Consider the following 25,426-nt stretch of genomic DNA (forward strand, 5'->3'; position numbering starts at 1 on the left):
ATGATTTCATGTACAAAAACTATACATTTGTCAGTGTTGTGTTGTATTCATTACATTTCCATGCAATTTATAAACCTCTTTTGTTTTCACGCATGCGCATAGCAATGAAAAGGCTACATGGACCAGGCTTAAACTTACTTAAATAAACTTTATTAAGTAGATTTGGTATGTATTCAGTCTTAGTGATGAATAATTATAATTTGCTGACACAATAAATCAATTAAATGATAGTAGCAGAGTATTTTGAACTGGCTCCATAATTCAAAATGAGTCTTCTTGCTATCAACTAATCTGCAATGCCAGTAAAATTGTGAATTATAGGGATGGCCTCCAGTAACCATGACCCTTCTTATGAATAAGCAGTTATGGAAACTGTCAAATGAACTTCAAACATATATTATAGTTCTACATTTTCAGTTGAAGACATTCTGTTTGCCCAAACTATGTACGCTGATCCATACATTTATCCAGTTCCAGTTCAGGGCTCATCCCAGTTCTCTACAGATGCAGAACAACGATCTGAGTTTGCTAGAGACGTTTATTTCATTTTCAAATTCAGATTATTTACACAAAGTATTTCAGGCACTCTGTTTTCAATTTTGCTAGTAATTACATTTTCATAGTATTTCTAAATGTACAAAAAAAAAAACCCTGAACAGGCAGCAAATCGTAAGGTTTAAATATAATAATAAAAAAGAAAATTATAAAGATGCTATCCGAACAATGAGTCAAGTTGATCATAATCACTCTTGCTAAATTACAAACACCATCACAGAACACTCACATTCAAACCACTGACCTAAATTTTCTCCCCCCACTCATGTCCACAACCCACGGTAAACATCTCAAGTCAAAGCAAAGACATAAAAAAAAAAAAAAAAAACCTTACAATTAACATAAACATTCTTATAAGTAAAGGTGGCAAAATAAAGGGAAATGGAATTTTTCAACAGAAACTAACCTTTTAGGGTTTTTGTTTCTTCTAAGCAGTGCTGGGGGCAGCAGTGATCTCTGACCTCGATCCAACAGAGGGCTGCACTATTGAATGAATGAATTTCTTTTTCAACCTTTTGACTGCTTAATCCTGACTGAGATGATGCTGGGGAACTGTAATGAGGATTTACTATCTAAGGGGCTGTACAAAAATCCTACTTTATTATATAATATATATAAACTAATCTTCACCTAGCTCTGCCCTTGATTGACCTGCACAATTGCAGGAAGTGGAAGGCACCACCTGAACCCACTCCTGTATAAACCATGGGCTGTATGGAGGGATGTGCTGTTGCATTATGGTAAAGCAGCCCTCCGTGCATGTGTTTACAGTGTGCGTGTGAACTTTGTGGGACTGGGACAGTTCAGAGAGGTCAGTAGAAGCAGACAGTGTGCAGGAAGGGTCGACCACTCTTGTCCTCAAACTCCTGCAGGAGCTCATCAATTTCATTTTCCATGTCTTCAGTGTGCTGGATCTGAAAAAGAGAGATTATTTTGAAGAAATTTATAAAATCATTGCCACTACCAAAAATATTCATAATACCATGCACATCCATTTCCAGCAGGTTTTTTTCAGAAGAAAACCACTCACACATTGGCAAAGTTCACAAATAAGAAAAGCGCCCAGGGTGGCCTCCTCATGGTTGTCCTGAATGTCAACATTAATCACATGTACCGGCTGGAAGGTCTCCTGCTCACGTGAATTGAGGTCTAGGGCACAGAAGTCAGGAGGAGAGGGTTAGTGGAAAAAATATGGGGACAAAAAAAAAGAGAAAAAAAGACAACATTAAATTACTTGCTATCTCGGTATAAACATTAGGTCCATGTGAATGTGAAGTTCCCCCTTCCGCTTACCTTCCAAAACTTGGTCATAGACCCTCTCCTCACAGGTGATGACCAGGTCAAACTGGTCTTTACAGTTCTGGAAACGCTCTGGTCTGGTCTTAATGCGCTTGTTTCGGTCCAGCATATGCAGAATGCCATTCTGTGTGTATCTGAGGAAGGGCTGGATTAAGGAAGCCACATGACATTCGGCATGTACGTTTTTAATAAGCCTCAGTCAATACTAAGGTAAAGACACTTAGATACTTAAAGTGAGTATATACTTACTATATTTACTATACTTGACTAGCAGCTTCACATTAAATTGTAACACGGATTGTTACCTCGAGTTAAAAAAATAAAATAAATAAATAGTAGTCACGTGGGTAATAGGAAAAAGGCCTACAGCGCCATCTAGTGCCAGCTACACTGAGGGGTTGAACAAACAGGTCAATTGAAAAGAAAATACCTTCATATCAATCATATTAATCATGCACTTAAGAACCAATACTTGTAAGCCTGTGCTCACATGTGTTAATTCAGTTTATACTTAAAGTTTGAGCCAACTGCATACAAAAAAACCTGACTGGGATAAATAAATATGGTATTCTCAAACTACCATCCACTCCTCATATCAGTGTAACTCATAATGAGATACACAAGCCATACATAGTTGTTTTGGGCAATAATTTAATTAATTCATTCCCAATGCTAGTGTAGTACTCAAATGATTTATAGCACCAACAAATAGCTAAGCAATAACAATAATAAATAATTTAAAAAAAAAAATATTGTTCTAATTTTTCTAGTATAACTGTTAGGGTTCAAGTTCAGGTCTTATGTACTATATACACAAAGTTGACACCCGAAATTCACACCAACCCATATTCCACACACACAGTTCAACAAACCTCTCACTGGCCACTAATATGACTACATCAGGGTAACGTGTAATCTTCAGGAAAAAGGGATGATACTAATTTTAAATCAATAGATGTTAGATGTCCCTCCCAATGAAACAAGAGACAGCAAAACTGATCAAACTGGGTTCTGTTCCTCATTTATGACATACACCACTCCACTTGAACCCATTATCCTAAAACAATAAAAACTACACAAAAAGGAAACACGTTGATTATTTAATGCTAGATAAATGAACTGCCTTGCAAATTCCCCTACTAGCAACGAGTGAGTGTAGACACATGGCCCATCAAATTCCAGATAACTTATGGGGACATGATTTCTAGATATTCATTAATATCCAATAACTGCGTCACAGACCACTGTAACACTATTGGTAGTCTACTACAATCAGCATAAAACCAGTGTGTTTGTGAGGCTCCCAAACCCGTACACAGGCCCATTCTTCTCCAAAGATCAGCAGGTCGGCCAGAGAAGAAAGAAAAAAAAAAAAAAAAAAAACACAACTGTGCAATGTCTGTGCCACTATAACAACTCCATACACTCCAGTGATTATGGACAGAATAGAACAAAGATTTTAAAAGACTTTAAAGACCTGCCTAAACCCTGCCTTAAGAGGAATAATAGGTGCCCTCAAAGTCAGAAATCAAAATCATTAATAGTGTACAAGTGCATTTGAGAATAAAGAAAAGAGGGGAAATAAGTACAAGATCCCAGCTAGTGAACAGTTTTTTTTTGTGCACATCCACACGGTGATGGCTGCATTTGCATGTAGGTGCAGGGGATACAGTTCCTTGTCCTTGCGGACCAGATCGCTGTACATTTGTTCATAAGTGATTTTAAAATCATACACGTTGGGCTTGTCTGGTGCAGGGCCGGGCAGTTTCACATGTGTTCCTGTCCCAAAGGAACGCACATCAAACCCACGTTTGCTGTGGAAACAGAGAAAGAATTTAAACAGGAAAATGAGGAACTGACATAAAAACAGGTAGAAAAAAAGGCTTCGTCTTCCATGTTTAAGATAGAACCCACACTATCCTTAACAATTGCTAGGCTCTCCTAGTAATTTACTATGTTTGTGACTATAAACTAATTTTATAGGCTAAGATTAACTAGCTCTGTGTGGAACTGTTGCCCTTTAGTTATAAAATATAGTTGGGAGTTTGATTAATGTTCATTGTGAGATTTACTAGGTTTACAAATGTTGAAGATTTGTAAATATATAATCTTTTAATTACACCCCAAGCAAGAATCAATCTTTTCAACTAAATCTCATCTTTTTAATTCGGTTTTAATCTGCTGTTAGTAAAATTGGAGCTCAATGATTTCCAAAATATGGAGGTCTTGTGGTGGTACAAGCAAGCATAGAGTAAGAAGCACTCCACGAGTTGCCTGGCCAGAGAAAACGAATCTAAATCGACTATTGCACAAGAGATGACAGCCGCCATATTGCGACAAATGATTACGTCACTGGCAGTCATGTGACGTGGTTTTAACAGGACGCCTGTAGGGGCAGTAAAGCTGTTTACTGCCCTTTAAGCTCGTTCATGCTTTTAAAAGTGAATACCCTTATTGAACACCTCTTTTTGTTTTTAAAGTTGTTTTAAACGAGTCCAAGTTTAAAGCGTGGAACAGTTTGCTTAATCTCCGGTGGGTCGATCACACCGGGAAACGCTCTGCTTCCGTTTAGTAAATTTCCGCAAGCGCAATTTATTTAGTAAAAACTAAAACCCTTTGGTCATTATTTATTTAGGATAGCGGATTAATTAACGCAGAAGTGGCCATTGACCACCATATGCGGTCCTCGTGGATGAAGAAAAAAACCCCACAAAACCCTTGTGCGGTGATATTTGAGAGAAAAAACAGGAGTTCTTCAGATAGAAAAAATGGAGAAGGGTAGCTTGTCGTTCTTCGTATCTTGACGCGCTGTTCGCTCTTCGCTCGCCGTTACCTGAGGATGTTGTGAGCTTCCATGCTGCGGTTCTGGTTGCTCGAGCACACCACCGCCACACGAAGCGGGTGGCTCGGCATAGCTCGTGCCTCTCCGGTAAATCTAACTAGTCGACGAACGAAACTCGCAAAATATGAGCGCGGTGACCGCAAACAGCGACTTACGCGCGTTACATAAAAACCCTGGAACCCGAACTAACTGCACTAACCGCCGGCGAAGCCAGCACCACCTCCCACTGACCTGCACTACAAAATGGCGGCGGGGAATTAAAGCGCTCGATGGTAAGCGAAGAAAGGGGGGCGGGGCTTGCCCAATACGGTGACGTAACGCTGACGTCAGTGACTTCACGCGAATGAACGACAGGGAGGCGATTGCAGTGCTTCCCGTCAAGACTTTAGGAACAGACGATATGAATTCAAAATAGTAACAGCACTCACACCGGTTGTTTGTGATGTGTATTGGAATGAAATAACACCATGGAAATGAGAACAAGTTTTAACACAATGCCATTTTTTTGCTAATTACCGATTTGTTAATAACAGATGGACACTTACATTAAACATAAAATTATTTAATACATTTGTATTTTAAAAAAGCCTTTACTCTAAAAAACATTTAAAGTGAATTGAAATTTTGCTTATCTATTCTGAAATGAATAAATATGACAGATTCATTGCTTATTATTTATTCCACTACATTCAAAACGTATAGGAAAGTGGGTGGTAGTAGCCTAGTGGGTAACACACTCGCCTATGAACCAGAAGACCCAGGTTCAAATCCCGCTTACTACCATTGTGTCCCTGAGTAAGATACTTAACCCTAAGATGCTCCAGGGGGACTGTCCCCTGTAAATACTGATTGTAAGTTGCTCTGGATAAGGGCGTCTGATAAATGGCGTAAATATAAATGGAAAGTTAACAACATACAAACAAGACAATAAGTCACATTTCTAGTCTATATAATATTGGACTGGATTTGACTTACCAGTTATGTGAGTTTGAATAACTGATGATGAACACGTGATGCTGGTCAGAAAGGTTTTAGGTATTAATTATAGACCTTGTCTTTGTTATTGCTAGTTTAAGTTGCACCACAGAATGTCTATTTTGTTTACTGTTGTAAATTATGTCATATCAGAACATTTATGGTGGCTCACCAAATTAAAAAAGACCAACAACATCAGTTTAATATAGATTGCTTTATTGAGCACAGGATTTAAAAAGAGCACAGTTTTCACTGTCTGACAAACAGTCTGAGGCCCAAAAGTTGCCTTAAGGATTTATTACTACAGCGCTCTAGGAGTGATGAAAATATGACCAATGTTTCTGGATAAATTACATGTCTTAGCTGCACGTACGCATACAGTATAGTACAACAAAAATAATACTGTTCACTGAACAAATCTGATGAAATTATTTTGCCTATAACAGTTTTCAAATTAAATTAAAATGTGTTGTAGGCAACGTGACAATTCAATATTATATTTTTGAGGAGATCAGATGAATTACGTAAAAAGGATCACACAACACACTGATTACTAAAACGACAGATCTGTAGCAGTTTTAAAATAAGTTTTGTTAAGTTGATGATCTTTGATCTCAGGCTTTTGTGGGATTAAAATGTGCAAGTCGAGGTTTTTATCAATAAGAATGTGATTCATGTGGATGTGAACTTGTTGTACTACTGAACGCTGTGTGTGTGTGTGAGTTGTGTGTGTGTGTTGTTGTGGGACTCATGATGTTCTCTGTGATGTAAGCAACAAGTAGACAGATGATGACCAGCATCACGCAAATAGCTCCTCCAACCGTTGTCATGGCGATCACAATGTCCTGCATGCCAGAAGGCAAGACACTGAACTCCACACAGTCGGTGGGTGTGTCCTGTCCTGATGTGGAGGTCAGAGGTTGCAGGCAGATGCGATAGGGCACGTTCTCATGCAGCTCGCTCAGCAGGTAGTCCTGGCAGCTTGAGCCCAGGTGGACCCCTGCACATTCGAACTGTGTGTAGCTGCCATTCCACCAGCAGCTCAGCCGGAAGCCACCCTGTTGCTGGTCTATCCCTCTGACTGGGCTCCAGGGTGGGCTTGTAACAGCTTTTGCTCTCTTCTCTGACTCTTCTCTTTGGGTCTCCTTGGGCAGACCCCAAGTACCAACATGGCTTTGGTTCAGTTTGTTCCCAGGATCAGACTCTGGCTTCTCTCCTCCCGACCTGACCTCCATAGCCCACTGGATCAGCACACTGCCATTGGTGAACACATTGGCCACCATTGACCCTCCATGAGACTTCACTCTATGGCAGTCAGTGGTGAGGCAGTTGAAATGGTGCTGTGTGTGGCGGAAACAGAGCCTGTCCTCGCTGCCTGGTCCCAGTACCCTATAGGCACACATTGGTCCCCAGTCTCCAACTGGAGTGTGACTTGGCCTTCTAAACTTCACAGTGGTGTTAGTATGGCTGCTGCCACTGCTGCTGTTCATAGTAGCAGTAGTAGAACTGCCATGCTTGCGTCTGAGGCTTTTGTCCCGCAGCTTTGGTATTGTCACATCAACATTGGGGTCTTTATCCAAAAATGGAGCCTTGGCACTATTACTATTATTATTATTACTGGGATCATGGCGGCTCATTTGCCCACCTTCATCCATAACAGAGGTGGATGATGCGGAGGAGGACTCGGACTCCCGAACGCTGGGGAGTCGGGAACTGTCATGGCCCCCGCAGAGCAGCAGCGCGAACAGGGGCAGCGTCGCAGAGATAGGCCGACCGGTCACCATGTCCCCCCACTCGGTCTCTCAGCAGGGGCAGGCGGCGCCAGAACCGACGGAGAACCGGAGAGCCGAGCGCGGCGCCCGCGCGTCTGCCATGACGCCTCAGAACACCAGACCTGGAGAAAAACAAGACAACCTGAAGCATGTATGAAAAAAAGGACATCACAAACATACTCTCTGCACCGTCTCCACACAACGACCGCAGCGCCGTGAACATTCTCGTGGAAATAAAAGAACAGAACAGTAATAAATACTGTAAATAAAATAACCAGAGCTGTTCGCCGCTTGTTCTAAAGCCCGTCCGCGCCCGGCAGTGTTGGCTGGTTCTGTGCGCTCTGGAGGTAGATGGAGCGAGGGAGGGAGGGAGAGAGGGAAGAAGTGAAGGAGAGGGTGTCCATCAACCATAAACGACGTGAGTCATTTTGTTCCGGCCCTCGTACCCTGTCGTCATCGTCTCGGCTCTCCCTCATTCCCCCACCCCGGTACCCTCATACTCCCCATTCATTCATTCATTCATTCATTCATTCATTCATTCATTCATTCATTCATTCATTCAATCAATACTGTCTAATCTAATCGTCGTATGATTACTATTACTATTATTATTTGTTTAGATCTGGTGTAAATTATTGTAACGCCAATAGCAGTTTGAAAATAATAAAATGTATCCAGCTGTGGTGTGCGTTTAGCGACCCCACGTGGTGAAATGGGGGTAATGTAAATTCGAAATGTAAATTATAAATATATCTACGACTGGCAATTAACGGGGTCCAAGCAATTTAGCGACCAAGTCCACCAATTTGAATTTTGAAATGCAACCCGCCAGTGGCTGATGTAATCGCAGTTTACCCCCCCCCCCACACACACACACAGAAACATAAAACATATTAAGAATTATGTATTAACATATTTTCATGTAAAACCTGTTGTCAGACCCATACTAAATTTATCCAGATAAATATATAGAGGGCTTTGACCTTTTCTTGTCCATCTTCCATTGGTGTTAATTTTACACACGAGTTTCAAAACCCATCCTCCAACCTGAGGATAACCCCAATGTGAATGAATAGACACTTTAGTGCACGGATTCGTGCAGCACCAGCAGCAGTAAGAAGGTATACAGAGGACCTCACACTCATGTCCCTTAAATACATAGAATTACAAACACGCACATCCAATATGTTTTTTTACTGCTCTCATCTGTACTGTCTTGAAAAGTCTATTATTTCAGTTTCAATTACAGTTTTAGGAGACAGAAATCTCTTTTGTGATAGGTACAGTACAGGCCAAACGTTTGGACACACCTTCCCATTCAATGTGTTTTCTTTATTTTCATGACCATTTACATTGGTAGATTCTCCCTGAAGGAATCAAAACTATGAATAAACACATGTGTTCATTCATAGTTTTGATGCCTTCAGTGTAAATGGTCAGGGAAATAAAGAAAACACATTGAATGAGAAGGTGTGTCCAAATAAAAAAATATATATATTTTTTCAGAATTCTACACACAACGCCCCATAATGACAATGTGAAAAAAGTTCACTTGAGGTTTTGGCTATTGTTTGCATTCTTTGTTTTTGTGACGTTTCTTCCTTTGTCATATTAAGTTGTGATGTGATGTTTTTTAATTTTAACGTTCATCCTTAGAGGGAGAGGTGATCAAAACATCAATATTATTCAATAAAAAATTCTTTAATACATAAGTAAATAAGTACATCCCCAACAAACCAAATAAATAAATAGTGTACATCTAGAAAGTGGGATCGCTTGGCGGGATGGATGGACACGGTAATGAGAAAGGTAAATCTTTTATCTTGACTGAATCGGTGAACAGGAAGCAGGCTGGCGATAGACTTGTCTTCTTGCGAGGTTTGGCAAGGCAAGTCTTTCCACAGGACAGCGCAGTTCATAATATTCTGCTTATTAGTGTTATTATTTGGCTGGATCCACTGGGTGCAAAAGTCAGCTAAAAATGTTGCCCACATCTAAAAGTGTGAAAGAGATGAGTCAGCCGTAATACAGTTTTAATCAGTCTCCTGAGGTAAGGCATTACAACGCCACTGCATCTGAGTCCCTCTTTGTCCTCCTTTTCCCAAAGACCAAGAAACAAAAACAACCAAAATGGGATTTACACGTGTGGGTATTGACAGTGGCCTAAATCCATAGCTTTTAAACCAAATCAAGATACTCTCGATAACAACCAAAATAATTTAATTACACCTATGATTCCGTTCTCTGGCATCTAATTATCACCACCACCATCATCATTAACAGAGCCGCTGGCGTCATTGGACAGGTGAGGACAGGACCTCTGGGCAAATTGACCAAAAAGGGAATTGGATCAGCAGTGAGAGACCACTGATGCAGACAATTCCAGTGTGGGTGTGTTAGTACATGCATGTATAAAACAACCATACAAGGGTAAGCTGCAGACACACACACCTTCACAGATGTTGTGGAGATTGTCTCTCCTCCGCAGACAAAACATGAAAGACCCTTGGACACCTTCTAACCTTATTTGAAAAAAAAAAAAAAAAAAAAGAAACATGTCGCAGGTTCTCACAGTCGACGCTATTCTGTTCGGGATGCTGGTCTTGTCCGGAATTCTGGGGAATATACTGGTCATCTATGTGGTAAGAGAAACAGACTTAAAGCAGTTCACTTCCAAAATATTGCTTTTGATTATTGTTATTGAAGGACAAGGGTTGCCAAGAGTACAATGGCAAGGTGAACCCTTTAAAAATGAATCAGCACCACATGCACAGATCGTTTTATTCAGAAATTACAATTGTTATGCATACTGGTGCTACTGCAGTAACTACACACAATTATTACAGGCTATAGGCATGAACATTTAGGCTCTAGAACATTTCAGGTAATGATATTTAGAATTCCAATTTAGATATAGCAGAATTCCCATTTACCCACAGAATCACTGCTGGGGTTGGATTATCTACATCAGGGGTAACCAAACCTGGTCCTGGAGGGCACTTATTCTGCACATAATTGTGTTCACCTTCCTTTATCACACTCTGTACTCATCATCACTCTGTTCTTGAGTTGAATGAGGTGTGATGGAACATGGAAAGATCTAACCTGTGCAGGACTGGTGCCCTCCAGGACCAGGGTTGGTGACGCCTGATCCAAATGATGAGAAATTGCTTATCGGGTGATTCATTGTATTACTGGACTTGCATGTGGAATATGACAACAGGGGGTGTTCTTATAGTACTGGGTTTAAAATAAAACATTTCCTTTTGCTTTTATAGTAGTTGCGTTTCAGCATCCCAAGGCCGTAGAGTTCCTTTTGACATTGGTTGGGACATATGCAGTCCATTTGCCTTCTCACCTGTGCTAGGTCCAGCTACTGCCATCGTGACACAAAATTATTGTTGGGGACAATTCCGCACTCTTGTGTCCCAACATCTGGGATCATTCTTCCATTTACTTCTCTTCTCCAATTGTCAGGTGTTCCAGTCAGCTAATGAGAAACCGTCCCGCCACGTCCCGGCGTCTGACCTAATTCTGGTGAACATCTCTTTGGCCAACCTGCTTAGCTCACTCTTCCGCACCATGCCTATCTTCATGTCAGACTTGGGCCTGGATGTGAAGCTGCCACCAGGCTGGTGTCGCCTCCTGATGCTGCTGTGGGTTTGGTGGCGGGCTGTGGGCTGCTGGGCTACGCTGGTTCTAAGCGCGTTCCAGTGCGTCACCATGAGGCGTCAGCAGGTTATGGTGGGGCCACTAGTACAGCGGCGGGAGCGCCGCCATGTCCATATAGCTCTGGCTCTGGTCTGGGGTGCCAACCTGGCCTTCTCACTGCCAGCACTAATATATGGGACCCATGTTCATGACAACAGCACGACAGAACTGATGGTGATCAGCTGCACCACCCGCCCTTTGCTTGGTTGCGTCTGGGAGTTCCCTACTAAAGAACAGGGATTGGCTTTCGCCTCTGCCTCTCTAGCCCTCAATGAAGTTGTCCCTCTGGTGCTCATGGTGACCTCCAACTTGATCATCCTTCACGCCTTGGCTAAGCACATCCGATCAGTCATGGCTGGGGGGGAAAGTGGATCCAGCCAACAGAAGGAGCTGGAAAAGCAAGTGGCCATCCAGCGGAAGGCTGGCCATGTCATCATTGCACTGGTGTCGCTGTTCGTGGGGTGCTGGGTCCTTCAGGTCGCGGCAGTGACATACTACAACCACAATGGCGGCATGCATGCTGAAGGCCTGCTGACAGTGTCACAATTCTCTGCCTCTCTCTTCATGGGTTTTAGCCCTATGGTGGTGACCCTGGGACATGGCAAACTAAGGAGGAGGATTGTTGCTATGATTGTCTGGTGGACTAATAAAGCAAGATGTCAGCGTGGACACAGTGATAAGAGGGTGACCCCAGAGACTCAAATAAGCAATATAAAACAAACCCAAAGTCAGACAAAAGACAATAAGGTGATGAAAACACATGAAATAGAGAAACCTAACTGTTTGTCTTAGGCATCAATAAACGGCTATTTCTATAATGGTTCACATTATGGGACATGTTCACTAAAGATTTTAATTCAATCGCTGGTAGTCTGCATGTCAGACTTGTCATCAGTCATGGTCCAAAGATACATTTAGAAGATATGATGTTTGATTTGTCCTCTGACACTCTGCATATATTTAATGGAGTAAAAAAGAGGATAGAGAAGAGAAATGGGTCCTCATGCGTCATCATTATAATCCAGAATGCATAGGATGGGTAAGAGTTGCCAAGAGGCATCCCTATGGGATCCTCCTCATTAAGAATAGTTTTGAAATGATATATTTTTGAAAGAAAGGGCTGGGTGAGTACATTTACATTTACAGCACTTAGCAGTCACCCTTAGCAACAAGCAAACCAGTAGTTACAGGGACAGTCCCCCTGGAGACACCAAGGATCTTGCTCAGGGATACAGTGGTAGTATGTGGCAGGTGTGTATAAATCGGGAAGGTTCCTCAGGAAAATTCAGTTTTTCAGGTTTGAACCCGTGACTTTGTGGTCTTCTGATTCATAGGCGAGTGTCTTACCCACTATGGCAAAATATTGTGACACCTCCTTTGGTGATGTATAAGTGTATTGAAGGCATTTTTCAGCAGTAACATTGAAAAAACCATACAGTGCAATTACAACACAGCTTTCAAAGAGTTATGCTAAAAATTTTTTTTTTTCAACATACATTATAGACAACTGTCCAAGTACAACAGAATTATGACAGTATTATGACCCACATCAACATTATTTCATACTGTAATAGTTAAAAAGCAATGCATTTTTTCTATTTTGTAGCTATTTATGTATGCGAATTATGAAGTAAATTAACATGATGCTGTGAAATACAACACAAGTGAAAATTTCATGATTAAATCTGACCTGATTTAATTTGTTCATAGTCATTTGACTTATAATTGATATGAAAATATATTACCTGCTCTGTATGAAATTGTAATTATTTCATGGTTCTGAGTAAAAATGCTGTTATAGATTTCTCAGCAGTTATTCAAGCATTATTTATAGACACTCATCCACTATGTACTAGTTCATTTTCATTTTTTTCATGACCTGAGTTTTAAACTAGTCTATTTTCAGAATGAGCCTGGAACAACGCTGTATGTTAATCTGGGCTTTTAAGATTGCTTTTTACATTGTATTTTGTCAATGTGCTTGGGGCCAACAAATATTTTGTAAAGATTTGAAGAATGCTCGGAGACGCCGATGCCCCACTGCAACCACAACTGGTGAGACTGCTATGAAGCCGGAGTTGGAAAAGCGAGCAACAGTGAGCAACACACTCCGAGAGTTGCCTTCACTGTAGTTGAAGTAATTGACAGAGATGATGCTTGTGCCCCAGGAAAGTGTGAAGAAGAAAATTAAGGCCAGAATGACCTGAAATAAGAAAAGAGCAGCGGCTGGTTTTGAGTGCATCTTAAAATGTGAAACATTAGTAGCAGAAACATGTTTGTTACTGTGTCTATTTTTTAATACTACTATTTATTATAGTCTAATTGATACTGGTGCTGATTGCACATTGTGCATTGGCATAAGCATCTAGATCTGACCTTGGCAGCCCGCCTTTCAGCAGGGACTCTCTTCATGGCAGGGGCATCAGGGGACACCTTCAGCGGTTGAAGTGATCGTCCATGAGCATAGAGCATCAGTAGAGAACCCAGGTTGGTGCCAATCATAAGGATGATGGGAATACATTCATGGATTACCATGGATGAGGTGGCAAAGGCCAAGGCACTGTGGACACTAGGGAAACTCCATATACACCCCAGCAGGGGGCGAGTTGTGCTGCTTACCAGCATTACAGTCTAAATGAATATATAGAATAAATAAGTAAATAGTAAAAATAACCATGACAAAAACCAAAATCTTACATTATTCCTACAAAACTGATTTTCAAATAATGCTTTCTTACAGCTAACAGGAGCATAAAAAACCTTCTGATATCCACAAGAATGTTCTTGAAATATAGAATACAGTTAACTCTAATTGATCAGAATGGAAATTAGCAGAGAAACTTACAACACATACAACTACCATGATCTCAACCCTGTTCCTGTCCTATACCTCTGTGCTGTTTTTGCCGCCTCGGGTGGAGTATATGAATGCAGGGATGGAGTAGATAAGGTTCAAAATCCAGATGATACTGAAAGAGCCCAGGATGTGCTTTGGTGGCCCCTTGTTGCCGCTGACAGTAACCGTGACCCTCCGCAGTGTGTGAAAGTGGAACACGCTGAGGAGGAACGTGGACCACACATTGACTGAGCGCAACCACACCCACAGTCCCATCAAAAAGTGGCACCAGCCGATGGTAGTAGTCCACTGCAAAAGGAGAACATGAACTGTTTGTCAGTCATTTACTTTTGGAAATGATTATGTAAAAGTATCAATTCTGCATAGCTTTAAAAACTGTTTAAGATCATTTTTTACAATTATTAAATAGCACTGTGCACATTACTCCTGTCAAGCTGGGTATCTAATTCAGTTAGAGGCCGGTGTGGCATACCTGTGTTACCCAATCTGATAAGACCAGCAGGATGTTCCGTGTGAGAGACAGCAGAAGGTTGGAAACAGCCATATTCACCAGGATCATATCCGAATTGCGGCTGCTCCCTGATGCTTCCAGCACACCCTTACCAACTACACCAATGACTACAGTGTTTCCAACAATTCCAAAAATCACCATGATGAGGTAGGACACCGACTGCACAGGGGTGATTAGGCTCCCTGTTATCTTTAATGTTACATTCATGTATTTAGTCTTCTATTTACGTGCATTCAGTTATCTAGATTTAGTTTTTTGTTTAGCCTAGGCAACCACACAACTTTCCTCCATACGTCTTACGTCAACTAACTCACCCACACGAAAACTGCATCCCAAATCAATGATCCCATAAGCAACCAAACTCCACATGCTCTATGTTATCTTCCACTAGAGGAACTGGTCTGAGACCGAACCCTCATACCAAGGAAATCGATTACCAAGGATACTCCATCAACGTAATAGTAAAAGGCTGAGGTCTTGTTAGGCACTTTGTAGAATTATTAGTCGTTTGGGACATGGGAGCTGAATAAGCAGGACCTGAGGACACAGAGGATTAATTACTGAACCCCTGAATGGATATGAACCTTGTTAGAAGCCTTGTTCATTAAATCTCTTCACAGCCAAGGGAGAAGGACAACGTCATGCACTAAACATCACTAAGCTTGCATTAATTAAAGATGTTTAAGCTGCCTTGTTCTGATACACATGGCCATCTTGACTCATAGCTTGTCCCTCCAGCCGACTGAAAAGTGTATTATTTCATTTTCAATTACACAGATTGTGAGTTTTAGGAGACAGTAAACTATTTTATGACATGTACATACAGTGTATCTGGAAAGATTTTGTTACAGCCTTATTTCAAAATGGATTAAATGTATTTTAGCCTCAGAATTCTACACACAACACCCCATAATGACAATTTGAAAATGTTTACTTGAGGGTTTGGCTAATTCACTAAAATCTTTTTTAAAAATGAGAAAGCATATGTACATAAGAATTCACAACCTTTGCCATGAAGCTCAAGATTGAGTTGAGATGCCTTCTGTTTTCCCTGACCATCCTTGAGATGTTTCTGCAGACCTCCAAGACAGGATTGTCTCAAGGCACAAATTTGGGGAAGGTTACAGAACAATTCTTTGAATTGCCCAATGGGCACAGAAGAAGTTCAAAACCATCAGGACTCTCCTTAGAGCTGGCTGGCCACCTAAACTGAATGATTAGGGGAGAAGAGCTTTAGTTAGGGAGGTGACCAAGATGGCCAGAGGTCCTTTGTGGACAGACGAGAACCTTCTAGAAGGACAACAAACCCTACAGCAATCCACCAATCAGGCCTGTATAGTAGACTGGTCAGAGAGAAACCTGCAGGATTCTCAGACCATGAGAAACAAAATTCTCTGGTCTGACGAGACAAAGATTGAACTTTTTGGTGTGAATGCCGGGTGTCACATATGGAAGAAACCAGGCACAACCAGCATATGTACATCCTTTAATGGGTTTTCTTCCGATATTTCCAAATCATTGGTTTGTTCATTTCACAGGTCCAACCCTCATTGGGGCATCCACCATTCAGCGATATATCAATTTTATCATATTTGGTCAAAGTTAGAGGTCTCTTGGTTTGATAACTTTAAGCTGTCTATAGTCAGTCTAGTCTTACATTGACGGTCTATTATGTGGACTTCTGTATTCAGTATCACTCTTCTGAAACCACCCTTTGCCTTCAAAACAGCATGAAAACAGGTCTCTCAGTCAGGAAGTCCAAGATCTAATTATAGATTTTTATTGTCCAGGTGGTTGAGCAGCTTTTTGTGAGTTAATTCTGTGAAGAGTTTTCCTCAGTTTGGACCTTGCTGATCTTAGGGCTACCTTGTCACCTTTCCTGAAGGTGAAGTCTCAAGCTTTGAGCAGTTCTGCAGTCATCCACAGCTTTTTGATTTGTCTCGTGGTGACTTGAAGACTGTACCATCAGTGCATTTTTGGTGTACATTTACATTTACAGCATTTATCAGACTCCCTTATCCAGAGAGACTTAAAATAAAGTAGTTACGGGGACAGTCCCCCCTGGAGCAACTCAGGGTTAAGTGTCTTGCTCAGGGACACAATGGAAGTAAATGGGATTTGAACCTGGGTCTTCTGGTTCATAGGCGAGTGTGTTACCCACTAGGCTACTACCACCCATAGCTGTAGCTGTTCGTGTACTGCTCTATGTTGATGGTGTTGTTGCCATTGGTTGCAGCCTCCCTAATCACTTTTCCTGTTTGGGGAGGAACAGGAAACCTTTGGCTGCAGCCTGCAGTCACTTTTCCTGATTGTGATTGTTATCTCAGACAGACTCAATGACATTGAGATAAGGACTGTGGAGGCAACATACCATCACTTCCAGGACTCCTTGTTCTCCCTTACACTTAATCATAATTGGAATTTTGACTCGACAATCCAGAGCACCTACACACAGTTCATATGTTTGCCCAGATTTTGTACATGGTAGATGGTCCCACTGGTTTCTGCCAGCTTTCTTCTCATGTCACTGCTGGACATCTTCCAATTTCAAAGGGACATAAGCTTCATGTGTTTTAATTATGTCTTTCAGCTGTGAACCTCAAATTGGTCAATTTCTTTGCCGTGAAACCCCAGTCTGCTTTGAAATCATTGTCTGGGAAAGAACTTGATGATTCTATATAACTACCTGGTGTCTTGCTGTGTTGTCTTGCCATGGAGTGTGACTTGTGTCATGAACCTGTCTTCCACAACCACAAGCCTCCTTCCTACACGGCTGTGTCTGTAACTAACTGTTTCAACGGAGATGTTGATGACTGCCCTCCAGGACTGTTTTGACTGCACCGACAAGGTGATATTTAGAGATGCAGCCTCCTATGACAGCCTCCTTGGAGGAGTACACAACCTCAGTAACCAGCTACATCAGCAAGGGTGTTGAGGACATCACCGCCTCCAAGACCATCATCGCCCAACCAAACCACAAAGCCTGGTTCTCCGCTAAGCTGCGCAACCTGGGGAGATTCAGGGATTCTGCCTTCCAGTCCAAAGACAAAGATCTACAGCCAGAGCCAATCTGTCATGGTCCATTTTGGAGGCAAAGAAAGCTTATGCAGAGAAAATCAACAGCAACTTCATGTCTTTGAAGGACACTCGGCGTATGTGGCAGGGGATCCAGACCATCACAAAACATCAGGCCTGCATCAGCGACCTGCCAGCTGAACTGAACGACTTTTTTGCACAGTTTGAGGCAGAGATCAGGGATCCACCGAGGAAGACGACCCCTTCTCCCAACAACCAGGTCATCTGTCTTTCTACGGGAGACGTCAGGATGACCCTCTGCAGAGTCAACCCGCGGAAAGCAGCAGGACCAGACACCATCCTGGTCCGGTGCTATGGAAGTGTACTGACCAGCTTGTAGACTCTTTAAAGAGTTGTGTGTTAAGAATGTAAGCTTTTGGTTTATTTGAGTTTATGTGAAAAGTAAGAATTGATTACATTTGTAGTATTTGCAATGAATTGTAAAAGGCAAGAACGAAGTGTTTTGTGTTGTGACAGCGACACTTATTAACGTGTGAAGGTTATTTAATTTTTTTGGAAGCGCTGAAAAAAGAAAAAAAAAGGTGGAACAGCCGAGGCGCGAACCCCGGTTTCCCGCTTAACTCCCCTAACATTCCCCTAACATTTCTCATTCATTTCAATGCTAGTGCTTCACAGTACGGGTGTAATATATTTCTGGCCACTACGGGGTTTGGCGCTGTTGCGATTGCGTTTACATTTACATTTACAGCATTTATCAGACGCCCTTATCCAGAGCGACTTACAATCAGTAGTTACAGGGACAGTCTCCCTGGAGCAACTTAGGGTTAAGTGTCTTGCTCAGGGACACGATGGTAGTAAGTGGGATTCGAACCCGGGTCGTGTTACCCACTAGGCTACTAACAACTTTTTTTTTTTGTCCCGGCCAGCAGACGCTCCCCGCTACTGTCTGACATTTAGCTCTGTCAGGACTAACAGTCGGTTTTGGAAGAATCAACTCTGCTCTGAATGAATGGAAAGGGTATCTCTGTTAGGTAATCACTCATCGAATATTTCAGAGCATTAAATTAAGATTTCATAATCCAACTCGCTGCTGTACGCTTTATGGTGACAATTGTTCAGTGTGATCTTAAAATAGTTCTTCACACGCTCCATAGGTTGTATTGCAAATATGCTTGAAATGAGTGTGTACAGTTTAATCGAATTGCATTCATGGTGATATTTTAAAACAAGTAGATCTTTTATTAGTAGCGCGGAAAAACTCACCGCGATCCATTTATGCAGGCGATTAATTTGTAGTGAAAAGAGAATATAATGGACCTAATGAAGAATGTGGCAGATGAGCCGGCATAAACTAACGTTATACTAATGATGCACTTTCATATGCAAGGTTTGATGATGTTAACCCGTCAGTCACTTATATATGACTAAAATGCATTTACTGTATGCATATTGTGTGCTGGTATTACAATCAATTTAGGTATTAACAACATAATTGTTAAAAAAACCTCCTTATTTGAGGTCAAATTAGTAAATATTAAAAGCAATTACTTTGCTACAAATTGCTAAATGTAATAAATACACATCAATATACAGAATTCCTTTTTATAATTCCACGCCTTTCCTTGTTTCTTTATTCCTGTCCCTGAAGATGAAAAAGTTCTTCCCTGGGAATCTTAAGATGTCCTTCAGGAGAGGACCACCAGGACATCTAAGGCAGGATCCTTCAGATGAACCCAGGAGGATGAAAGGCAAGTGGGCACCTCAGAGAGAGCAGGCGGTGAAAGAGAATGCCCGGTCCATTGTTTTCATCAGGGGAGGGGACATGTCTGACAGACAGGAAGTGTTGGGAATATGTTGTCCAGTTTGGAAAATACGAAGGGCAGACATTTTTTGGCGGCTCCTAGAAAATGATGTTGGCTACATCTTATACTTGATCAGGAAGGTTGAGGATGAGGAGAAGGCTGGACAGTTAAATCCAGAAGGACCAAAAAAGGACAATCTACTGTCTATTTTTAGAGTATACCAGAGGTTCCCAGGACATTGAGAATTCATACATTACCTGGCTGAGGGTGAGAACTTGGTTGGGTTTGGGGTCTGTGCTGGCAAGACCTGGAAGAATATTTAGGACAGCAGGGATGATGGATATGCAGCGTTTATCCTCAAAAAATGTGTACCAGGCAGCAAAATGTACCGGCTACAGCAGGACCTGAAGCTGAAACACAGCATTCTTCAGATGACACCACAGGCATCTGCTCCCTCAACACCAGCACATCTCACCACTACTAATCTTCCAGGTATACGTGGTTTTGTGCATTCATTATATCTTTTATTCATGTGTTTTGTTTCATAGAAATAGAGGAATATGAATAATTGAGAGGATAATAATTGAGGAACGCAACCACACACACACACACAAACACAGTCACTCTTTTTTATTTTAGCCAAATTATGCAATTATGATTTATGGTTCATTATTGTCCAGGTAGTATAGCTGATGCTAGAAGTGTTACAATTTCTTCATTGTGCTTTTAGGTACACAAGTAGCTGGAGTCCATGGCGCCCTCAAGGTAAGACATACAGATGAAGTACCTCAAGGTTTTAAGTACAAACCACAAGCTCCACTGATCTGTACTCTTTTGGACTAGCTTGTCAGAACACACATCATCCAAATGATTACAATTATCAAGCCTTTCACAAGCTGAATGTCAGATATTTTGGTGGCAGGAAATACTTGGAAAGTGTGCTCAGAATTGGGAACCCCCTAAACTACACCAATCTACACAGCTGCTCCCTGTATTAATATTTCTCTTTTGTGTGTGTCCGATACACTGTTTAGCAGCACCAAGGCCATTCTATAAGCTCTGGTGGACTGCTGGTGGACTGTCTCATCCAGGAGTACAGATGGCAAGAATTAGTTCTCGATCAACTGCTGCAGGGCACATTTGGTCACGTGTTCAGATGTGACCTCACAAGGAAGGTGGCCAGGAAAGTGACTTTCAGTTCTGGCTCCATGTCATCATTGGATGATTCTGTCCTGGGTGATGTTGCTGTCAGAGTGTGAACCTTCTCTGAAACCACTGTATCAGGGTCTGGTGTGGTGTTCAGAAAGCAAAGTACCAGTGGGTAGACAGGTATGGTTTAAACCTTATATTGAACCCTAATCCTAAATTGGATTTGATTTGCTAACATTGTTTTATTCCTCCTAATTAAATTTTAATTGTTATGAAGGAATCCATTAATTAATTAGCCCAGATGAACATCTGCATTGGTGTTCATGGAACACAACAGAGGACGTGGTAGCAGAGGCAACTTCTGATCAACACATGTGCTTCATGCAGCCAGTACAACAAGCACATTGGTGTTTAACTTGACTTGTTCCACTGCATGAGGCGATTTCTTTGTGAGTGTGTTTGTCAGAGCATCATTCACTATACAGCGCATTCAGCCAGTTTATATCCGCTGCATTCTCTGTGGTTGATCAAGGCGACCTGGAGAATTTGAAAGATGCATTTAATACATTCTGTTATTTTTCTCCACCTAATCCGACAGAACAACACATCAGGCAGCATTGTAGAATAAGAATTGCACAACCTCTGCATAGAGCTGCTGAAGAGAGAGCAAGATGTCTTGCACCACTTTCACTTGGCCACGGATCCCAACAATCTGCTCCTTTTAAAGCCCTCCATGCTGAAGTTGTGGAGAATTCAGTATTTTATTCCGCTATACTTGAACTCTGCAACTCAACCATGTTCCAGGTGAAGGAGCAGCTGTGTCTGTGTGGATTCCTGTGAGGGTACCTCTCAACAAGAAGGTTTCAATTTCCAACAGGCCAAATGGATGGCAGGTGCACGACTCCCCTGAGTTGTTTCAGGCACAAGGGGTCACCGGATTGGCACGCTGGAACTTTCTGAGGCTGGTTGAATTGAAGTTACCAAATGTGGCCCTACCTTCAGTGTTTGACCCTGTGTTAATTGTTGAGATTTTATAATACTGCAGTTTCATCATCATTCAGTCCCAAAATATAACAGACTCCAAGATGACATCCAAATTTCTGACCTCAGATGACTTCTGGAAAGTGTCTATAGAGAGATCAACACATTAAAATATTTGGATCTATTCTAGATACAAGGTACTTTGTCTGAAGCACAAGGACTTTGGTAACAATTACCTCCCAGCTGTGGTATCAAAATTAGAAGTGTTCAGATTGGGTCCCACTCTCATCTGCAGTAGTTTGTCTGTCAGCAGAAGGGGCGGCTGGATGGTGTTGAAAGTGCTGTAGAAGTAAAAAAAAAAAAAAAAAAAAACTGATTGCAAAGCACTGCCTCCTCCTGGTAAACGAACTGTAGGGGGTCAAGGGCGTGGCGAACCTGGAGTCTTCATTAATAGTGAGGTGAATGCAACAGGATTAAAGTCATTAAGTTCCTAATTACGATTAAACTGGTTTCCTGAACATGACAGTGAGTTGAGGGCACTCAGTGGCGTCCACAGTCGCCAGATCTCCATCAAATCACACGTCTTTCTCATGTGGTGTGACGGGAGATTCGCATTATGGATGTGCAGCCATCAAATCTGCAGTAAATACATGATTCCATCACATAAATATTAACTCAAATTTCTAAAGAATGCTTCCAGCTGAGCCACTCCAGGAACCGTTAGGCGGCATGTTGTATACATGTTATATTTTTAACTTTCAAATAATTATCATCACATCATGGCCAGCCTTTTTTTTTTATTAAAAATTAAATTACATTTAAATTTGACTTTTTTTTAGATTTTAGCTCCTCTATTAATGAAAGCTCCATAAATTAATGACCCTTGTTTCTGTGTATCCTTTGTTTATTCATCGTTTCAAGGAAACTACATGGTGCCGCTATGGTTTCCTTGTACAGATAAACCAGGGAAAATGTATTTTTGTTTCTTGGCTTTTGACCTCATTTTGCAGATTGCTGTAGGTTTTTTTTTTACGTAAAAGCAGAAAAAGTTCCGTCATTTTCTAGGTCGTCAGGGAGTGAAAATGGTGCCTCGGGCGCCACCTGCTGGAATTTGACGCTCATGTCTCTGGGCGAACAGGAACTTCAGCACTTGCAGGAACAAAGACTCGCGTTTTGGTCTTTTTGGGTGATTTTTTTTTACCAACATGCTAACTGCCGGGTTTTAGAAATAATCAGACCTGCTGATTGTTTTTAGTCTTTAATGAATATAAATTTTATGTATAAAGTGTAAAACCAGACCAAGATTTGCACATTTATGTATACAAAAACATCAGATCAGCGTTGGTCTTGTACACAGTTTTTCCATTGTCAGATATAAATGTATTTGTAAGATAATAATTTCATTATGTCCACACATTTGAATGGAAAAAAGACTTTGACTGCTGGTTGTGTTGGCAAATTTTTGTTGTCTTTTCTATTTATTCATATAGGTGCTCAAATCAATACTGAAGGCAGGATCGTCACCAGAGCTTAATACTTGCAATGTCTGTTGCAAAAAGGTCCATTGTCCACTTTGTTCACCAACACTATTTAAACCGGCACCACTAGTCCATATTTAAAATGGAAAGTATTATTTTATTTATTACTTTTTGACAGCAATGCACTACTTTGCTAACTTCTCCTTTTGAAAACTTATCCTTTTCAAAGATATAAAATATGCAGATGCAACCTCAAGAACCCAGAGACGTTTCCCACGATGATGGACGACAATGCTGTGAAGGGACAACATGGTAGACCATATACGGTCGACTTCAGACCAACTCCTGATGCTCTGCTGGAGTCATGGAAGCGCTGGGGAATTTGCCTGCTAATATTTACTTTATTACAGTGTAATACGATTTAAATTTGGTATAATACATTCATGTTGATGTCCTGTCTTTCTTGTTGGTTGGAACAGGTCATCAGCCAGGAACCATCCTGTAGGTTCAGTGCTCTGAAAAAGTTTCCTCATTTGTTGACACACTTGCGTGTTTCACATCGTCAAACTAATTTTACTGTTAGACAAAGATAACCTGAATAAATGCAAAATGCAGTTTTTAAATGATGATGTCCCTAAATCTTTTAACAGGTTGTATGACTCAGGACGTTGGTGGAGAGAGACATCGGCGCAGAGAGAGAATACAGGAAGCAGCGAGAGACCAGTAAACTTGTCCGAATCTTGGACTCACTCCTGTCTCTTCCCATCATGCAGCACCGTCCTCGACTCAGGCAGCACGCTTTCCCTTCTCTGTGCCACTATGTGGAGCAAAGTAAGGAAACTCGAAGAAGGAGAAGCAGCAGGAGGATCCTTCCCTGCAACCCCTGTGGGAAGGAACAGGAGATGCCTGTACAGTAACCACACAAAAGTATCACTGACAATTTGCTCCTTACCTGTATAAAATACAACTGGGAGCCAGAAATCTTGCCAATTGATAGGGGATCAATTACTTATTTTATTCAGGAAAATGCAAATTAATTGAATGTATTTAATGTATTTAAATACATTTACTGTTAAAAGCATCTACCAATGAAATTAGATTAATAATTTCTTTGTAAGAGGGAAACTTACAATGTCAGAATGGGTTTAAAAATTTTTCCCCTGACTATATGTTTATCACAATGTTTTCATTTCCTGTTTTTTCTGTAGGATGATGAGATGGAACCAAGTCTCAGCTTGTGGAGAACTAAGATGAAGATGCTGGATCAGGAGGAGGCTTTGGCCATTCTGCTTTGCTGTTCAGAGAGAAGCAGCTCTGGTGATATTATTTTTTTTTTTTTATTTCTGTCACGACTACGGACTTACGGGGGAAGGAAGCGCAGAGGTCTGACATACTGGGAAGGGGGTTTTATTATTAAATAAACAATAAACACAAATAAAGACGGGCGCGGTGGCCGAAAACAATTTAACTTAAATTACGAACATAAACTAACCCGTAGGCGTGTGGCGATTGCCAGAACTCAAAACACATAAAACTAAACCAGGTCAAGTTCGTGCAGAGAGTTCACGAAAATTCCAGCGACCCCGAACGGGTGGAAACTTCCGGCATTTATGGGGCGTCAGGATTGGCTTCCGGTGTGGAGCCCAGCTGCAGGCAATCCTGACAGAGCCCCCCCTCCAAGGGCTACGTCCTCGGAGCCCCAACAGTACCCTCAGTGGAGGCGGCGGGGCGGACGGCGGCAACCACAGGGCTCCTGCCCTGCTGTATCCTCCCCTTGGAGGACCCGGTCCCTCGGGCTGGCTCCCCGGCGTGGTCAGGCGTGGCGGCCCCGGTCCCTCGGGCTGGCTCCCCGGCGTGGTCAGGCGTGGCGGCCCCGGTCCCTCGGGCTGGCTCCCCGGCGTGGTCAGGCGTGGCGGCCCCGGTCCCTCGGGCTGGCTCCCCGGCGTGGTCAGGCGTGGCGGCCCCGGTCCCTCGGGCTGGCTCCCCGGCGTGGTCAGGCGTGGCGGCCCCGGTGCCTCGGGCTGGCTCCCCCGGCGTGGTCAGGCGTGGCGGCCCCGGTGCCTCGGGCTGGCTCCCCGGCGTGGTCAGGCGTGGCGGCCCCGGACCCTCGGCCTGGCTCCCCGGCGTGGTCCCGCTTGGCGGCCCCGGACCCTCGGCCTGGCTCCCCGGCGTGGTCCCGCATGGCGGCCCCGGACCCTCGGCCTGGCTCCCCGGCGTGGTCCCGCATGGCGGCCCCGGACCCTCGGCCTGGCTCCCCGGCGTGGTCCCGCATGGCGGCCCCGGACCCTCGGCCTGGCTCCCCGGCGTGGTCCCGCATGGCGGCCCCGGACTCCCGTACCTGCACACAATAATCAGGGCCGATCCATCTGGGTACGTGTGGGCCCTGTCTCCACATGTCCCCTCTGACACGTCTTGTGTCACCCCCTGCACCGCGCAGGGAGATTGTCCCAGAGCCTCC

General features: G+C 42.5%; 4 protein-coding genes across 4 annotated transcripts; 1 reads left to right on the plus strand and 3 right to left on the minus strand.

Annotated features, from left to right (window-relative positions):
- Positions 1 to 520: 520 nt before the first annotated feature.
- ssu72 (SSU72 homolog, RNA polymerase II CTD phosphatase) lies at positions 521 to 4,950 on the minus strand. Its single transcript, XM_028998339.1, has 5 exons — positions 4,688 to 4,950; positions 3,525 to 3,668; positions 1,849 to 1,988; positions 1,586 to 1,704; positions 521 to 1,469 (listed from the first exon to the last, which is right to left on the minus strand). Exons 1-5 carry the CDS (start codon positions 4,765 to 4,767, stop codon positions 1,368 to 1,370), a joined length of 585 nt encoding a protein of 194 aa, XP_028854172.1. The 5' UTR covers positions 4,768 to 4,950; the 3' UTR covers positions 521 to 1,367.
- A 920-nt stretch (positions 4,951 to 5,870) lies between these two features.
- fndc10 (fibronectin type III domain containing 10) lies at positions 5,871 to 7,908 on the minus strand. The gene is made up of 2 exons (XM_028999122.1): positions 7,719 to 7,908; positions 5,871 to 7,565 (listed from the first exon to the last, which is right to left on the minus strand). The coding sequence occupies exon 2, from the start codon at positions 7,453 to 7,455 to the stop codon at positions 6,328 to 6,330; it is 1,128 nt and encodes a 375-aa protein (XP_028854955.1). The 5' UTR covers positions 7,456 to 7,565; positions 7,719 to 7,908; the 3' UTR covers positions 5,871 to 6,327.
- A 2,090-nt stretch (positions 7,909 to 9,998) lies between these two features.
- ora4 (olfactory receptor class A related 4) lies at positions 9,999 to 11,946 on the plus strand. The gene is made up of 2 exons (XM_028998872.1): positions 9,999 to 10,085; positions 10,921 to 11,946. Exons 1-2 carry the CDS (start codon positions 9,999 to 10,001, stop codon positions 11,944 to 11,946), a joined length of 1,113 nt encoding a protein of 370 aa, XP_028854705.1.
- Positions 11,947 to 12,903: 957 nt separating this feature from the next.
- Positions 12,904 to 14,895, minus strand: LOC114801338 (olfactory receptor class A-like protein 4). The gene is made up of 4 exons (XM_028999488.1): positions 14,484 to 14,895; positions 14,045 to 14,299; positions 13,531 to 13,785; positions 12,904 to 13,357 (listed from the first exon to the last, which is right to left on the minus strand). Exons 1-4 carry the CDS (start codon positions 14,727 to 14,729, stop codon positions 13,127 to 13,129), a joined length of 987 nt encoding a protein of 328 aa, XP_028855321.1. The 5' UTR covers positions 14,730 to 14,895; the 3' UTR covers positions 12,904 to 13,126.
- Positions 14,896 to 25,426: the final 10,531 nt, after the last annotated feature.

The sequence above is a fragment of the Denticeps clupeoides genome, chromosome 12, assembly GCF_900700375.1.
Source record: "Denticeps clupeoides chromosome 12, fDenClu1.1, whole genome shotgun sequence".
Taxonomy (NCBI): Eukaryota; Metazoa; Chordata; class Actinopteri; order Clupeiformes; family Denticipitidae; genus Denticeps; species Denticeps clupeoides.

Excerpts from the sequence above, each read along its gene's own strand:
- ssu72 (XM_028998339.1), bottom strand. The coding sequence starts at position 4,767 with ATGCCGAGCCACCCGCTTCGTGTGGCGGTGGTGTGCTCGAGCAACCAG. Across the intron at positions 1,989-3,524 it reads GTCCGCAAGGACAAGGAACT|ATACACACAGAATGGCATTC; the intron begins GTATCCCCTGCA and ends GCCCTTCCTCAG. Across the intron at positions 1,705-1,848 it reads CTATGACCAAGTTTTGGAAG|ACCTCAATTCACGTGAGCAG; the intron begins GTAAGCGGAAGG and ends TCTGTGCCCTAG.
- fndc10 (XM_028999122.1), bottom strand. The coding sequence starts at position 7,455 with ATGGTGACCGGTCGGCCTATCTCTGCGACGCTGCCCCTGTTCGCGCTG.
- ora4 (XM_028998872.1), top strand. The coding sequence starts at position 9,999 with ATGTCGCAGGTTCTCACAGTCGACGCTATTCTGTTCGGGATGCTGGTC. Across the intron at positions 10,086-10,920 it reads ATATACTGGTCATCTATGTG|GTGTTCCAGTCAGCTAATGA; the intron begins GTAAGAGAAACA and ends TCCAATTGTCAG.
- LOC114801338 (XM_028999488.1), bottom strand. The coding sequence starts at position 14,729 with ATGAATGTAACATTAAAGATAACAGGGAGCCTAATCACCCCTGTGCAG. Across the intron at positions 13,786-14,044 it reads GCGGCAAAAACAGCACAGAG|ACTGTAATGCTGGTAAGCAG; the intron begins GTATAGGACAGG and ends ATATTCATTTAG. Across the intron at positions 13,358-13,530 it reads CTGAAAGGCGGGCTGCCAAG|GTCATTCTGGCCTTAATTTT; the intron begins GTCAGATCTAGA and ends TTCTTATTTCAG.